Source organism: Delphinus delphis, chromosome 11 (genome assembly GCF_949987515.2).
Source record: "Delphinus delphis chromosome 11, mDelDel1.2, whole genome shotgun sequence".
In the NCBI taxonomy this organism is placed as follows: domain Eukaryota; kingdom Metazoa; phylum Chordata; class Mammalia; order Artiodactyla; family Delphinidae; genus Delphinus; species Delphinus delphis.
Window position 1 is genome coordinate 22,134,814 of NC_082693.1, and position 16,787 is coordinate 22,151,600.

The window sequence follows — 16,787 nt, forward strand, 5'->3', positions numbered from 1 at the left end:
CACTCCAGGCGGTCACAAAGCACCCAGCCAATATCCCCATGCTATGCGGCTGCTTCCCACTAGCTATCTACCTTACGTTTGGTAGTGTATATATGTCCATGCCTCTCTCTCACTTTGTCACAGCTTACCCTTCCCCCTCCCCATATCCTCAAGTCCATTCTCTAGTAGGTCTGTGTCTTTATTCCTGTCTTACCCCTAGGTTCTTCATGACATTTTTTTTCTTAAATTCCATAAATATGTGTTAGCATATGGTATTTGTCTTTCTCTTTCTGACTTACTTCACTCTGTATGACAGACTCTAGGTCTATCCACCTCATTACAAATAGCTGAATTTCGTTTCTTTTTATGGCTGAGTAATATTCCATTGTATATATGTGCCACATCTTCTTTATCCATTCATCCGATGATGGACACGTAGGTTGCTTCCATCTCCGGGCTATTGTAAACAGGGCTGCAATGAACATTTTGGTACATGACTCTTTTTGAATTATCGTTTTCTCAGGGTATATGCCCAGTAGTGGGATTGCTGGGTCATATGGTAGTTCTATTTGTAGGGTTTTAAGGACCCCCCATACTGTTCTCCATAGTAGCTGAACCAATTCACATTCCCACCAGCAGTGCAAGAGTGTTCCCTTTTCTCCACACCCTCTCCAGCATTTATTGTTTCCAGACTTTTTGATGATGGCCATTCTGACTGGTGTGAGATGATATCTCATTGTAGTTTTGATTTGCATTTCTCTAATGATTAATGATGTTGAGCATTCTTTCATGTGTTTGTTGGCAGTCTGTATATCTTCTTTGGAGAAATGTCTATTTAGGTCTTCTGCCCATTTTTGGATTGGGTTGTTTGTTTTTTTGTTAATGAGCTGCTTGTAAATTTTGGAGATTAATCCTTTGTCAGTTGCTTCATTTCCAAATATTTTCTCCCATTCTGAGGGTTGGCTTTTGGTCTTGTTTATGGCTTCTTTTGCTGTGCAAAAGCTTTGAAGTTTCATTAGGTCCCATTTGTTTATTTTTGTTTTTATTTCCATTTCTCTAGGAGGAGGGTCAAAAAGGATCTTGCTGTGATTTATGTCATAGAGTATTCTGCATATGTTTTCCTCTAGGAGTTTGATAGTTTCTGGCCTTACATTTAGGTCTTTAATCCATTTTGAGTTTATTTTTGTGTATGGTGTTAGAGAGTGATCTCATCTCATACTTTTACATGTACCTGTCCAGTTTTCCCAGCACCACTTATTCTCAAGTCCATTTTCTACTTCTGCGTCTTTACTCCTGTCCTGTCCTTATGTTCTTCAGAACTATTTTTTTTTTTTTTAGATTTCATTTATATGTGTTAGCATATGTTATTTGTTTTTCTCTTTCTGACTTACTTCACTCTGTATGACAGACTCTAGGTCCATCCACCTCACTACAAATAACTCAATTTCATTTCTTTTTAGGCCTGAGTAATAGTCCATTGTATTTATGTGCCACATCTTCTTTATCCATTCATCTGTCAATGGACACATAGGTTGCTTCCATGTCCTGGTTATTGTTAATTGAGCTGCAATGAACATTGCGGTACATGACTCTTTTTGAATTATGGTTTTTTCAGGGTATATGCCCAGTAGTGGGATTGCTGGGTCGTATGGTAGTTCTATTTTTATCAGTCTACATCTCTTAATGTTCACTACATTTCAATTTCTCCCTGTACAAAAGAGGAAAAACTTAACTGAACTTCATAGAAAGACAAGAGTAAGCAATCAGATGCTCTAAATTGTTCTGAAAGTATTACCTGATCTATAAAAATCATAATATTCTAAAATCATACACTAATGTTCACCTTTAAATTCTACATTTCAGTTATTATTTTAACAATTACTTGAACTTCAGTGGTTCCCCCCTTAGCCTTCTTCTTCCTCCTTCCTGTGATTTTTCATTTTCTATATGAATTTTTTTATGATCCCAGGTAGTAGACCACCAGGGAGCTGCACCGTATGTGAATTTTTGGATACAACAAAAGCTATCCAACAAATATTTAAATATGTTTTATCCAAGAAGATGTGGTATATATATACACAATAGAATATTTCTCAGCCATAAAAAAGAATGAAATAATGCCATTTGCAGCCACATGGATGGACCTGGAGATTATCATATTAAGTGAAGTAAGTCAGACAGAGAAAGACAAATACCATATGATATCACTTACATGTGGAATCTAAAATATGACACAAATGAACTTATTTACAACTTATTTATTGAAACAGACTCAGAGACATAGAAAACAGACTTACGGTTACCAAATGCGAAAGGGGGTGGAGGATGGATAAATTAGGAGTTTGGGATTAGCAGACACAAACTACTATATATAAAATAGATAAACAACAAGGTCTTATTGCGTAGCGCAGGGAACGATATTCAGTATCCTGTAATAAACTGGAATGGAAAAGAATGTGAAGAAGAATATGTATATTTATGTATAACTGAATCACTTTGCTGTACACTAGAAACTAACACAACATTGTAAATCTACTATACTTCAATAAATAAATAAGCTTTATCCACATACGTTAGCATAATTATTCACCATTATCATCATGATCAATCATGATAACATCAATAAGAAAACTACAATTTAAGAGATTCAGCGACTCTAGCAAAGTGTGTAATGTATTCAGTTAGGAAGCATCTCGATCTTATCTCCAGATTTACCTCCTGCAATGGAATGGAGTTAAGTGGACACATCCATAATCCAGAATTTAGCCACCACATCCAAATTTCAGCACACTTCCAAGGATCATAAACTCCACCCCCAAATTCCAGAGATATTATGTTTTCTTGTGTGCCTATTTAAAATCTTAACCCAATCTATTTCTTTTTGACAACATGTCTAACGAATAGGATTCACTCACACAACTTCTGTGGGCAACCACAGAAATGTAAAACATGATTCCTACGCATCAAAATGTGGTGTGAATTTCTTTTGAAATTGTGACTCAATGTCTTCTATATCATTCTGTTATTCTTAAAAGAAATAATAAAACATTTATTTTGAGCTCAGATTTCTTGAACAAACTGAAATTAAGTTGAACCTTAGTGGCTCAATCTACAAGTCCAGTCCGAGCATAAATATATCTGCATTTTCTTTTTAAAAGTACTAGTGTTCTTTTTCTCTTGCTGTTTTGAGGATATTGTATTCAGACGTTTAGACATCTAAGAAAGGGCAACTTTGGGAGCAACTACAAATGACTCTGCTTCAAACTCCTCCAAATGGCCTAAAAATTGATATAGTTAATGGAGTGATGATGAAGAAAATTAAGTCTTGACTGAGGATCACTGTACATTAACTTATTTGCAGAGCCCACCTCCCTTGATGTTGAGGCAATGATAGCCAAGAAAACTAGTCTTCTCTTTTGACCTCCGAAACTGTTGAAACCTTATTCTTTTGTCTTTTCACCTCAAGCATCCCACCTGTGGCAGACAAAAGTGAGTTTTTTCAGTTTAGATAAAATTACAATTCTATACTGGGAGATGGTTAGGTCCTACTAACTCATTCAATCTTATTAATCTGCTTTTACTAAAAAAATTTTTTGTGACTTTTTTATCATAGGCAGCAATGAGAGATGAAATATATTTTTTTAAAAGACATACCTAAAACCATAATAAAAAGCTTTGTGGATCAGGAATAAAATAAGAAAGACAGCGATGAGCAAGTATAATATTCAGTACTGGCAAGAAAATGGGTACTGAAAGCATGTGATAAGGAGTTAAACTAAAGACAAGAAAGCAGAGACTAAAGCAGGGCTTCTCCATCTCTTAAAGGAACCTTAAAAATGTGGTGATCCCTGTTTGGGCCCTAGCTGTACAGTGAGTAGTAGGAGGAAAGAGAGGAAGCACAGACAGGACTGGACATACCCACCTGTGATCTCAATGGCTAAAGCCTTAAATTACCATAAGACATGAACTCTCAGCCCTCAATATCAGATCTGGCTCCAGACTTGTTGAGGCAAGCCAGGTAGAGGCAACCATAAAACTAATAAAAAAGATGAGTGAATGTAGAGAGAGGATAAGCAAAAATCGCCCATCCAAGAAGAGCCTGCATATTTAAATTCCAAAGCACATGAGAAAAACTGACATTAAGAAAGCCAACCATCATACTAAAAAATCAGGAGGCCAATTCGTTACCAACAAAATTCAAGTAACAGAACAATTTCAAAATAGCTTTTAAATAAGTGTTTCCAACCCTCAAAGAGATAAAGAAAATAACTATATACCAAAAAAGACAACATATATAAAAGAGGGCAGATACAAATGAAGAAAAGGTGGCTATGCAAAAGAATCAATAGAAATCTGAGAAATAAAATTATAATCATTTAAATAAAAATATAATTCATGAAAGTAAACTATTATACACACATTCTAAGAAAAAGTAGTGACTTACAATATAGACAGTATTGAAAAATTCAATCCAGAGAGCAACAGATTCTAAAAGGCAAATTATAAAAGGAAATTTAAAAGATAAAGAAGATGAATTAAGTGGATCCAACATACACCTAATAGGAGTTCCAGAAGAGAGATAAGAGGAAAAGACAAAGAAGTAATATCTGAAAGAAAATGGCTGAAAATTTTCCAGAATTGAAGGAAGACTTAAGTATTCTGATCAAAAGCATACCCTAAATGTCAAGTGGGAAAAACAAAAATAAAAGTTACTTGTAAACACACTGTAGTGAAATTTTAGGACACCAAAGACAAAGAAAAAAAAAACAGAAAATTATCAGAAAGTAAAGAAAAATGCCAATAAAGAATAACAATTCTTAATGGCAACAAGAGATAATAGAAAATAATTAAATTACAACTTTAAAATACTAAAAAAAAGAATTGTCAAGCTAGCATTCCATACATAAAGTATCACTTAAGATAGGAGGAAAAATAAAGACATTCTCACATACATGAAGATTAATAAGATTTATAACCTCATTGAATAGACTAAAGAACAAATTTCAGCAAGAAGAAAAGTGAACCCAGACAGGAGTGAGATGCAAGAAATAAAAGCAAACAGAACAACAGGTAAAGTACATTAAGAAATATAATTAATAACTAAAAGAAATTTTTAGGAACTGGATTTTCAGTAATAAAAAGTGATACATCATAATTTACGTGACACAAGTAATTTAAAGAATAAACACAGAACTATGGTTTTAGACAACTATTCCAAAAAATGATGGGAGGTAGAATGTCAGTGTATAATTAAAGCACTCTGAGGCATTTTTCTCCCATGAGAGAAAGAAATATTTAATATCTTCAAGTTTTGTAAGAAAGAATATATAGTTGAAATGTATGACAAGAACATAAGGGCACTTGCGAAAGAATAGAAATATGATCTATAGCTTTTAAACCAGTAGAAGAAAAGGAAAAATAGGGAGAAAATAAAAACTTCATCAATCTAACAGAAAGCAAGAAAGAAGTGGAGGAAAAGGAAAAAAAAGCTACACTAAAGAAAGAAAATAACAAAATAAGATACCCATAGGGATTAAGTCCAAACACATTATTTATCAAATGCAAAGTAATTAAACTTTAGCAAATTCAAATAGACTATCAGATTAGATTTTAAAAATCCAGCTCTCAGCCGCTCACAAGAGACATTAACAAAACAAAATGACCGGGAAATCTGAAACAAATGGATATTGAAAATAAGACATCTAGTCAAACACTAAACAAAAGTTAGCTGTTGTCAAGATAGTAGTATCAGGCAAATAAAAATTCAAGGGGAGATGATACTGCTATAGGAAAATATTAACTTTGAATCAGGACATCTGATCTGGTGATCACATGTTGGATGACCCCTGCTCTAGATCCTGAAATCCTATCACAAGGAATTCGAACCAGTGCTCAAGCCCCCAAATTGCAGAAAGACTTGGCTGGGGTCTGGGCTGTTCACCACTGCATTGGCACTGTGTGTACACACGCTGCAGCGCCCAGTGCCTGGCATGGACCAGGAGTTCAGTAACACTGAAAACAAATGGACACTGAACTGTAAAGGCAGCAGAGGAACCCCACCTCTTTTTCTGTACCCTCAGAGGTAAAACGTGGTGCAGGACTCACCTCCTCCAGCTCTGAACGGATTTACCCCCCTCCATCCTCTCTCCTCTCCCACCCCAATGTGTTCCCAATACTGTCTATTTTGTTGGTGCAGCTATGCAGAGGAAAATTCCACGAAAAAAATATCTGAGGTTGAGGATCTTGGAGCAGAACACAGGAGCTGTGCCTCTGGAGCCCACTCCTGGGGTGAATGAAAGGGGAGGGGAGGTAGGGGAAGAAGGATTGGAACAATACAGGCATTTTCAGACAGATCTCCTATATTCTAACATGTTCCCTTTGACCTTGTAACATTCTTCATGGTTTTGAGTAAAAGAATCTCTAATAATAACTTCATTCTCTGGGGAGGGGAGGGAGTCAGAGTTGTGTGGAATTTTCAGAAAGAATTTTATATCAAATTCTAAAACTGAGAAAATAATATAAACACATTCAACTAAGCCTATAAGCTCCCCTGTACTGACAGGCAGCTTTGAATGAGTTCTGATGGCAGGTGGCTTTTTGCAAATTACTAAATGAAGATCAATCATTGCAACTTCCTATTTCTCAGGTAAGACCTCCTTTTTGCTACGATGTTTTTCACTCTAAAATAGCGGGGGAATAAAAATGCACGATCCCTGGTCAGTCCTGGTCCACCACCTTCCTGAGAATCATCTCGAGAGGTTAAGATTCTCTCCGGCAGTAACTGAAGAAGAGTTACAGTCGGCAATGGCGGAGTGCTCATAATCAATCTTTATTTGTCCTTTTCTTCAAGGAACACCTCAATACTTAGCAAGGGAGACTTTTTAGCGAGGTTGAGGAAATTTCTGCGCGTATGTGACAATGACAGAGACAAAGAAACAGATTCATCAAAAGCAGAGTTAATAGCTAAATAACAGACATAAAAAAAGTGGTATCTACACATGGGAATCCATTGCCTGTCACAATTTAGTTCTGATATTTAATTATCTGTCGTCCAGAACAGGGGAGCAGTTGCTTCAGCTTGTGGTCTTTATTCATTTCACCCGACGGGGTTGGAGGTCGATTGCATACACAAGAGTGGTTTTCAAATGCAGGTGTGTTAGGGGGGAAACAGAGGTAAGAACAGAGGAAGCTGAGAAATAACTATTCCATTGGTTTGCATATTTATGACTTTTTCTATTGATACGGCTGGAAGGAAGCAACTTGGATTTTTCTGTTCCTTTGTATTGTAAGACAGGATCTAAAAGTTCATAAAACATATGTGTTTCATTATGGAATGCTTACCACGTAAACCTTATCAAGCCACCACGCAGAGTAGGAAGTGGAACATTGAAAAAGTCTCCTCAAATCCCTCCCCCCGAGAACACCATCCTGATTTCTGTGACAATTCTTTCCTTGCGTTTCTTTATAGTTCTGCCAATTTCTTAAACCCCAAAGAGTTCAATTTTGCTTGATTTTGGACTTTACAAATAATCTTACAGTGAATACATTTGTGTCTTGTTCTCACTCAATCTAAAGTTTATTAGATTTATCCATGTAGCTGTACATAGATGTAGGTCATGTATTTTCATTGTTATATACGTATACCACCATGTGACGATACCAAAACCGTATTCACCTGTTCCACTGGTGATGGACATTTAACGGTTTTCAGTTTGGGGTTATTTAGACTAAGGCTGAACGTTCTTAAATGTGTCCTGGTGCACACATATAGAAACTTCTTTTGGACAGATGTTCAAGAATGTTCAGCCTAGGAGCAGAATTGGTAAGTCACGGACTACTTGCTTCTGTGTGTGTGTGTGTGTGTGTGTGTGTGTGATTGTGTGTGTGTGTGTGCGCGCGCGCACGCGTGCATGTGTGTTAGGAACACATGAGATCTACCGTTTTAAATTTTTATGTGCATAATACAGTATTGTTAACTACAGGCACAATGTTGTACAGCCGATCTTCATCTCATATAAATGAAACTTCATACCCGTTAAACAGAAACTCCTCATTTCTCCCTCCCCCCAGCCCCTGGCAACCACCAGACCAGTCTCTGTTTCTATGAATTATTTTACAACATTATTAACAACAGCCAAATATGGAAACTAAATGTCCATCAATGGATGAATGCATAAAGAAAATGCAATATACACCTATGATAGAATATTATTCAACTTTTTTTTCAGTTTTTCTATAATCTATTTTATTATCATCCGAAGATTACATTCGCAGTTAAGAAAATGAACCAAACATGCAGTCGGCCGTTCTCTGGGTTCTGACTCCTCACAGCTGTGATATTAGGAGAACCAGAATGTGGAGGTCAGTACTTTAATGTCAGCAGTCTGCGCCCTCCCTCTCCATCTGTACCCACCTATTTCATTCAGCATCTTGACAGTTTGCACAAGAAAACTGTCCTAAGAATATTATTCAACTTTAAAAAATAAGGAAATCCCGTCACATGTGACAATGTGGATAAAACTGGAGGACATTATGCTTAGTGAAATGAGCCTGTCACAGAAGGACAAACACTACATGATTCCACTTACATGAGGAGAGACTGCTTCTTTAACTTTGCTCATTACTGTCAAACTATGTCCCAAAGTGCTTATACCAGTTATCATCTCACCAGCTGTGTATGAGAGTTCCAACGTATGAATGCCTGGGAAATTGGTAAATAGCGTTTTCTTGTTCAAATTGAAAGGTATATAGCAGACCATGAAGTGGAGAAATACAGACAATGCTTGTGCTCTGGTGTGTTGGAAACCTATGGACTTTAAAACCACACGTGATTAAATCCCCCACTTACTGTGTGACCTTACCTAATTTGCTTAACCTTTCAATTTTCCTTTATGTAAGATGGGAGTAATGTCCATCTCAGGGCTGTTTGAAGGACTAGAGAAATATATTTACGGTGCCTAACATGGTACCAACATAAATTAGGGATAAAATGACTGATAGCTATCCGTATCATTCTCTGTCTCACTCATTTCCAAAACCAGAGTTGAAGAATCAAAGATCCATTTTCTCTGAGGCAGTTACAAGCGCAGAGAGGTACACTTTGCAGATTGTTTGCTGGTATTATATAACATGCTTGTTTTGTGGTACTTGAGCAGAGAAATGTATCTTGAATAAGTAAGAAGAAAAAAACATAAAACCTCTTTTAGGACCTTTAGAACTCCCAACTCAAATATCAAATCAAGTGCAGCAAAAGGCATCTCTTACGAAACATTTAAAAGGAAAGACCAGAAAGTAACTAAAAACAACTGTGTTCAAGCCAAGCTAAAATGGAAAAAGTAAATATTCCACCAGATTTTAATGTCACCATTTTCATTCACTCACCGGGATCTGCTCATTCAGAAGCAGGTGTGCTGCTATGGAAACCATTCTACATATTCCCTTAGAGTCATTCATTCACCTGAGGTCTACTGCAAGAGTTGACAACTGACTCTATGATTTAAAAGTCATTTTAAAAGTCACTAACCTCCTTTCATTCTGAGTTATTGTGCCATTTTCCAGCTTTTTAACTGTGGTCGCCAGCACTTTATTTGCGTCATTGGCGAAGTCTAAGTCTCGGACCTCAGACAGCGGGACAGACACAATGGCAAAAGCTTCTTTATCTTCTTTTGTTTGGCAAGTTCCGATCTGCAATGTGTTTTTCCACTGAGATTAGTTGTTTTACTAAATAACTATGCAATATTCTTCAACTACTAACACATCTTAGTACTGTTTAAGAGATACAAAACAGGAGTAGAGAATCCAAACACAATAATTGCTACACGCATCGTCCACTATGAAAGGCCGTAGGGACACAGATTTCCCGTGCCCATTTCCTGCCTTGTTTTCAAAGCCCGCCTAGAAATGTATCCCTTTCACACATGTTCTTTGCTTCAGTTTCAACAGAGGAGAGGAAATGCCCTCCTAGAATCTTCTTCCCTTTCTATATGCTACTCCCACTCTTTTGGTATCTCTGCTACATCTTCCCGAATCACAGCCCGGCTGCAGTCTAGCCTCTAAGTGCAGCTACTTAAAGCAACCGGTAGGCACGAGTGCCTGATGAAATTAATTGCAATAATCTCTAATACTGGTGAAGCTCAATTGTAAGAACATGTCAGTCACCCCCTAATCCTATTCACACAACATCTGGCTGAAAAGTAAACCACTCTCGGCAGCATTTACCTTCAACATAACAGGTCTCTCTTCATCTGTGTCTATGGGGATGCTAGTACTGGTTACCCACGTGTTTGTACATAAATGTCTTAACCGAACGTATGAATTCCTAAAAGAAAAATAGTATTAAAAACACAGATTATAAAAAATTAGCACACTTACATATCAACATATTTACCAGTTTCATACATGATATGAATATAAATATATTTTTAGACTTAGTAACTGACTCAAGTGTAGATCAGTCTGGTTTAAAGGGAATATCTGAACTACAGGCTATTTCAAAGCATGCAGTATTATTACATAAACCAGTGGTTCTCAGAATCTGGTCCCTGGACCAGCAACATCAGCATCACCTAAGAACTAGTTAGAAATGCAAATTCTGAGGCTTCATCCCAGTCCACTGAATCAGAAGCTCTGAGGGTGAGATCCAACAGGATTTTACCAGCCTTTCCAGGCAATTCTGATGCATACTAGAGTAAGAAGCACTGACTGTGTAACCATCTGAGTTAAAACTGCTGTCTGATTGTAGTCCCTTTTGTGGTTTAATCATCTGCACGTAAAAGTACATAGTGCAGTCGATCCTCATTAATCGCAGATTCCATGCCTGTGAATTTGCCTACTCACAAAAATGTATCCGTAACCCCAAAATCAATACTTGGGTCACTCTGGAAGTCATTCTCAGACATACACAGAGTGGCAAAAAATCTGATTCCCTGCCACTCACATTCCCAGTGAGGCTGAACAACACGATGCTCTTCCTTCTCGTTTCTGCTCTCATACTGTCAACAAGTGTCTTTCTGTGGTCTGTTTGGCGCCATGTTTTTCACTATCTGTTGTTAGTGAATTCATTGTTTAAAACAGTCCTAAGCACAGTGCTGAAGTGCTGTCTTGTGTTCCTATACAGCAAGACTGTGATGTGCATTACGGAGAAAATAACTCATATAAGAGATGCTTCATTCAGGCATGAGTTATAGTGATGATGGCCGTGAATTCAACGCTAATGAAACAATATATATTAAATAAGGTGTCTTTAAACAAAAACACATATCAAATAAGGTTGAGTATTGATTGATTGACAAAAATATTGTGCCCAGAGGCTTGCAGGAACCTAACTCTGCATTTCCCTCAGAAGCAATGGGTCAGTATTTGCTAATTCATGTTCCAGAAATAATAAGAATCAACTATATGTGAACTGAGAGAGAGTGCATAAGAAAGGACAGCTAGAGCTTCACCCAGCTCAAATATTATCATTTTTGGTGAATCTATTATCATTATTTCTTTAACAAAATGGATAAAGTATCTATTAAAAGAAAACCACTGAGGTAAGTTCTCTGCCTTCAAGTTGCTGAAAGTTCAGTAGGAAAGATAAGATAAATAAATCATATAACATGAGGCAGAAAGCATTAAGGCCAATAAGAGAAAATCAAATAAAACGCCAAGGACTTCAGGGAAAGAGATTCATTCTCAAACATCATGATTCTTTTCATTCATAAAAGTAGATAAAATAGAGACTGAGTTAATGCACTGAATAAAATGTCTTACAAGCAATTTTTGTTAGCAGTAGCTAGAGAATGGGTAACTGACCATTTTGGTGAATGCAGTGGTAGTCCCACACCTGGTCCCTCTCGTGGTGTTTCTAAAAGAGACCCCCGCAAAGATCCACCTTGTGGACTATCAGGTAAAATAAAAGAACATATTCTAGAGGAAATAATACCCACAGGACTAAAAAAAATGCCGCCAGAAAGTATAGAGTCTGCTCTTCCAGGGGAAAGCACTGTGATACACGGTATGTTTGTAATAAATGTTCTGTTGCCCTGCACAGAGGTGCCTGCTATACCGCTATCACACTTGGAACGAAATATTAGAATGCTTTAGCAAGACGTGAACAAAGTTTCAAATAAATTAAGTGCAAAAAAAGAAATAGAGATTGTTTCAAAAATCTAAAACAGCAAAGGTCCAATCCTTGTCCAAATAATCAGCAAAGGTCCAATCCTGAAATACCTCTGTATTACCACTTATCTTCTGCATGGAATTATACAGGAGATGTCACTTGGACTCAGTTATCTTCCTCATTGTATTGATATTTTAAGCATCTGGAAAGTGAGGCCATAGCTTATTCAGCTCTGTGTCGTTCCCCCTATTCTTACTCCTGGACCTTCTATAGCTGCTTATGGAGTCAACCTAGATGGCTGGGTTCTAAAGAGACTACATTTGAGCATAATAACCTGCAATTTCTAAGAATTTTGGAAATGAGTAACTCTTTAGGACCCACGCCACATAAATCCATTGTTGAAATCTTGATATAATCGGAATGTCTAAAATATGAAGGCACAGTAGCACAGTGGTTAAGAGTACAGATTTTGAGTTCACAGAATCCAGGATCAAATTCCACTTCATGAGCTTGACAAGGATCAATCAACCTAATCACACTGAGCCAGTGGTTCCCCAACTTGGCTACATGTTAGAATCACCTGGAAAGCTTTTACAACCCTATTATTGCCCAAGCTGCACCGCACACCATTTAAATCAGGATGTCTGGGAGTAAGAGGAGGCATCAGTACTTTTTAAAGATCCCCAGATATTCCAACGCGCACCAAAGACTGGGAACCACTGCTCCAAGCCCTTGATACTTAAAAGTCTAGTCCACAAACCAGGAGCATCAGCATTATCTGAGGGTCTGTTAGCAATGCAGACCTCAGACCCCACCCTAGACCAAGCAGATCAGAATCTGAGCTGCCATCAGATCCGCAGGCAGTTCAGTACACATTAAAGTGTGAGAAGCACTGATTACAGAGTGTAAAGTTTGAGAAGTATTTGACCCCACATTGGAATCACCTGGGTACTGATTCTTAAAAGTAAAGCCTGCATCCTGCCCCCAAGACTCTGATTTCACTGGTCTTGGTGTGGCCAGAGCATGGAGAGGGCGCAATGCTGCCCAGGTGATTCCAGTTTAGAGCCAAATTGAAAAGCACTGCTCTAAGCCCTTAGTTCCTGATCTGTAAGAGTTGCTGCCAGCATTAAATAAGACATTTATAAAGAAGCTGACACAGTGCTTAGCACACAGCCAGCGCTCCAGAGTTATAATAGTAGTCATTACTAAGTGTTCATTAGTGTTCGCTTTAAAACAATTAATGACAAATGAATCTATGTTAATACAAAATTCTGTTCGATACTGAGAAGGGCTTCAGCAGTTCTCAAACAGGAATAGATGAAACCTTCCATATAAAGTGAGGCTCAGGGGCTTGTCTTGGGTCTAGTCACATTAGAGTAAGATCTTTCTATCATTTCCCTAAGCAAACTTTCTTGGTTAGAGTTCAAGAAGGACTCTATTCTTGCTGAGTTAAAATCGAAAATGCATAGTCAGAGTAAGGATTTATTAAGATGCAATACTCAGAAGAGAAGGTCAAAGACCTGCATCAGGCCAAACCTTCAGAGGGTATTTCTTTACAGGCTTCTATTGGTACAAGAGAGTGAGAGATGGCTCATATAAGGCCAAGATTCAGGCTACATTTCTCCCATCCAAGTAAAAACCAGGTCCGACTCTGCTTAGCTTCCAAGATCAGACAAGACTGGGCACATTCGGGGTGGTATGGCCGTAGACTGAGCTACATTTCTCATGAATGAGAACAGCCAGGAAACAGCCAAGGAAGTCCAAGGAGCAGTGTTTCTTGGCAGTGTTAGTACAGCAACTTTTTACCTGCCCTGAAAGTAACCTACACAATAATGTCTGCATTTTGAGCAGGTACCTGCGGCCTAACCACTGCCATCTGCCCAAGGCTGAGACAATCATGCTGTACCAAGGACAATTTAGAACCATTTCACTAGACCTGAATATATGGGCAAAACCCCTCTATGCATCTAGAGATCACATCAGAGTGCTATTGCTGGAAAGTAGACAGCTCTAGGCAAAACAAAAAAATCTTAATTAAAATAATCAAATTGAAGTGAAAGAACGTAAAATACTCTCTTACCTTAAGTTCTGACTCCCTCATTAACAATCTCCTTTCCCCTGCCTCACTGGGGGCCAACTGGTCTCTTAGCTGGTCCTTCAGCACACCTAGTAAACCTCAAGATTCTTCCACTTTGTGTTCCTGCTGCTTGAAACACTTCTCCCATATGGAGAGGATCTGACCCTTCAAATCATTCAGATCTTTTCTCGGATGTCCTAAATCAAGAGGTCTCATAATAGAACTCCCCATACTCTTCAATTTTTCTTCAAAGCGTTCTTATTACCTCACCTTATATTTTATGTTTATTTGTTTATTGCCTCCCACTCCCATCTGAATTTAAGTTCATAACCAGTTTGCTCATGGTTTTCTTCCCAATGCCAAGGGCAATGCCTGGAATGGAATTGATGCTCAATAAAGGTTTGTTGACGGAAGGACTTCCCCGGTGGTCCAGTGCTTAAGAATCCACCTTCCAATGCAGGGGACGCGGGTTTGATCCCTGGTCGGGGAACTAAGATCCCACATGCGGTGAGGCAACTAAGCCCACATGCCACAACTACTGAGCCCACGCTCTGCAGCCCCTGCCACAACTAGAGAGAAGCCCGCATGCCACAAGGAGCAGCCCGCGCACTCTGGAGCCCGCACCACAACTAGAGAGAAGCCCGTGGGCCGCAACAAGGAGCCCTGTGCACCACAACAAGGAGCCCGTGCACCACAACAAGGAGCCCATGCACCACAACAAAAGATTCCATATGCCACAGCAAAGATCCGGAGTGCTGCAGCTAAGAACCAACACAGCCAAATAAATAAAATAATTCTTTTTAAAAAGATTTGTTGACTGAATGACTAAATAAATGAACAAGTGGATGATGAGTGAATGAAATTTTTAATTTGACATAATAAAAATAAATGCCATGACTATTAATGGAAATGCTTCTAGATCATTTTTTATTTTAGTAACCACAGGCCATATAAGTAATAAGAATAAATGATTCTTATGAATTTTTCAGAATTTCTTTTCTCCTGCACATTTGAATTATTTTTAAGAATAAAACAAACTATGTTAATCTACTCACAAAAGAGGAATGATTTTTTTAACTCTTGTTCTTCACTTATGCTTGCTCTCTTTATATCACAAAAATTATACTAAGATTATGATTTTTATTCCTTACCTGCCAGTAAAATTATTCAGAGAAACACTATTGTTTAACCATATTTTTTTTTACCTTGGGACCAGGCAGTCCGCTCTCTGAAGAGTTGTGGCATCCAGTTCAAAAAGGGATGCAATGTCATTTCCATGTGGGACTGAGACCAAAGTGTACATGATCTTCTCCTCTGCCTGGCGTTTCTTCTTTGCAGTTGGAAGATCTCCATCTCTCTGTTGAGGAAGTACAAGACTTTTTACTTTTATATGTTTCTTACTAAACTCTCCAATTAATTGGAAGATAAGTTTTAAATTTGCATTTATTTCTTCATTGGATTATAGTGATGTCCAGTTCACATCATCCAGAAAGAGCAGATCGGGTCTGAGAGCCTTTCAGGTAATTATTATTAACAGTGATAAGTCCCACATTCCAGAGGGGTGATTTGACCTGGGCAAATTATCAAGGCACTACCAGTCACAATAGTTTTGATCCCTTCCCTGGTATTAAACCTATTATCACAGTAGTAATTTTGACCATTCCACATTTAAAACAAACACAGAGAAGAAGTAGTGTGTTGAATCATCTCGAGTTCATAAATTAAAGAGTAAGCATGGAAGTGTTTCAGAGTTCCTGCCTAACTCCCAAAAATCATTGGGATATTAACTTGGAGGGAGGGGGAATCAACAGCAACATTCCCATTCAGTTCATCAGCTCATTCCATTAGATCCCAGAACATAGTATAATGGCATATAAAGTGAAATCAAATGGAATAGAAGCCTTCAGATGATGTGAAACTCAGTCAATATTTCTAGCACACTCCTACCATTTGAAGCAAAAAACAACACAAGACTGATGATTATGTATTTTCACTCGAACTTCCCCAAGTTCCAGCGTCCCATGGAAGAATCTGATGTATAAGAAAACCAAAACATGATACAGCAAATGTAATATAAGCTTGGTAGTAAAGTACATAAATATAATTACTTATATATAATTATTAAATCAAATGAAATTTGAAAATGAGAGAGAAAAACTGTCATTGTACCATCACAGGTAGTTGAAAGAAAATAGGTGGGAAGGGATGCTCAAAGGCAAATGAAAGCCATCTGTATCCAAAGACAAGCATTTCTTTAAAGGCTGCCATGACAATGAAATCCTACATCCGCTCATTCCAAAACATTCACTTGAAGCTCCATCCCAAGACTGTGAAAGTCATTTTCCTTGGATCAGTAAACCCTTGCAGTTTCATGCTGGTGTCTTCTGTAAATGGTGCACAAACGGGTAGCACCAGTTAACTGTGAATGGGCAGAGGAACTGCCAGTGTTCTTAAGAAGGAACAGGATTGCTATCTGCTAAATCTCACGTAGGCTAGGAGTATCTGGTAGCTCTTGTCATCTCTGATTTATATGTTTTCTGCAGAGATCTAAGTTCAGACTTATATGAAGACAGGGGTCTGGAAAACTCTCCCCAGGTGGTTTAACCCCCATAACAGTTGTTTCTTACC

General features: G+C 38.0%; 1 protein-coding gene across 3 annotated transcripts in view; it reads right to left on the reverse strand.

The window, feature by feature from the left end:
• Positions 1-16,787, reverse strand: part of ITPR2 (inositol 1,4,5-trisphosphate receptor type 2) — a 527,727-nt gene that overhangs the window by 368,697 nt on the left and 142,243 nt on the right. For 2 of the 3 annotated variants that reach the window (XM_060024471.1, XM_060024470.1), the window contains 3 exons: positions 15,365-15,516; positions 10,198-10,297; positions 9,503-9,663 (listed from right to left, as the gene is read on the reverse strand). In XM_060024471.1, coding sequence (XP_059880454.1) covers positions 9,503-9,663; positions 10,198-10,297; positions 15,365-15,516 — 413 coding nt within the window. Of the gene's footprint in view, positions 1-9,502; positions 9,664-10,197; positions 10,298-15,364; positions 15,517-16,106; positions 16,184-16,787 lie in introns of those variants that run through there. The other variant, XM_060024473.1, reaches the window with a different exon arrangement.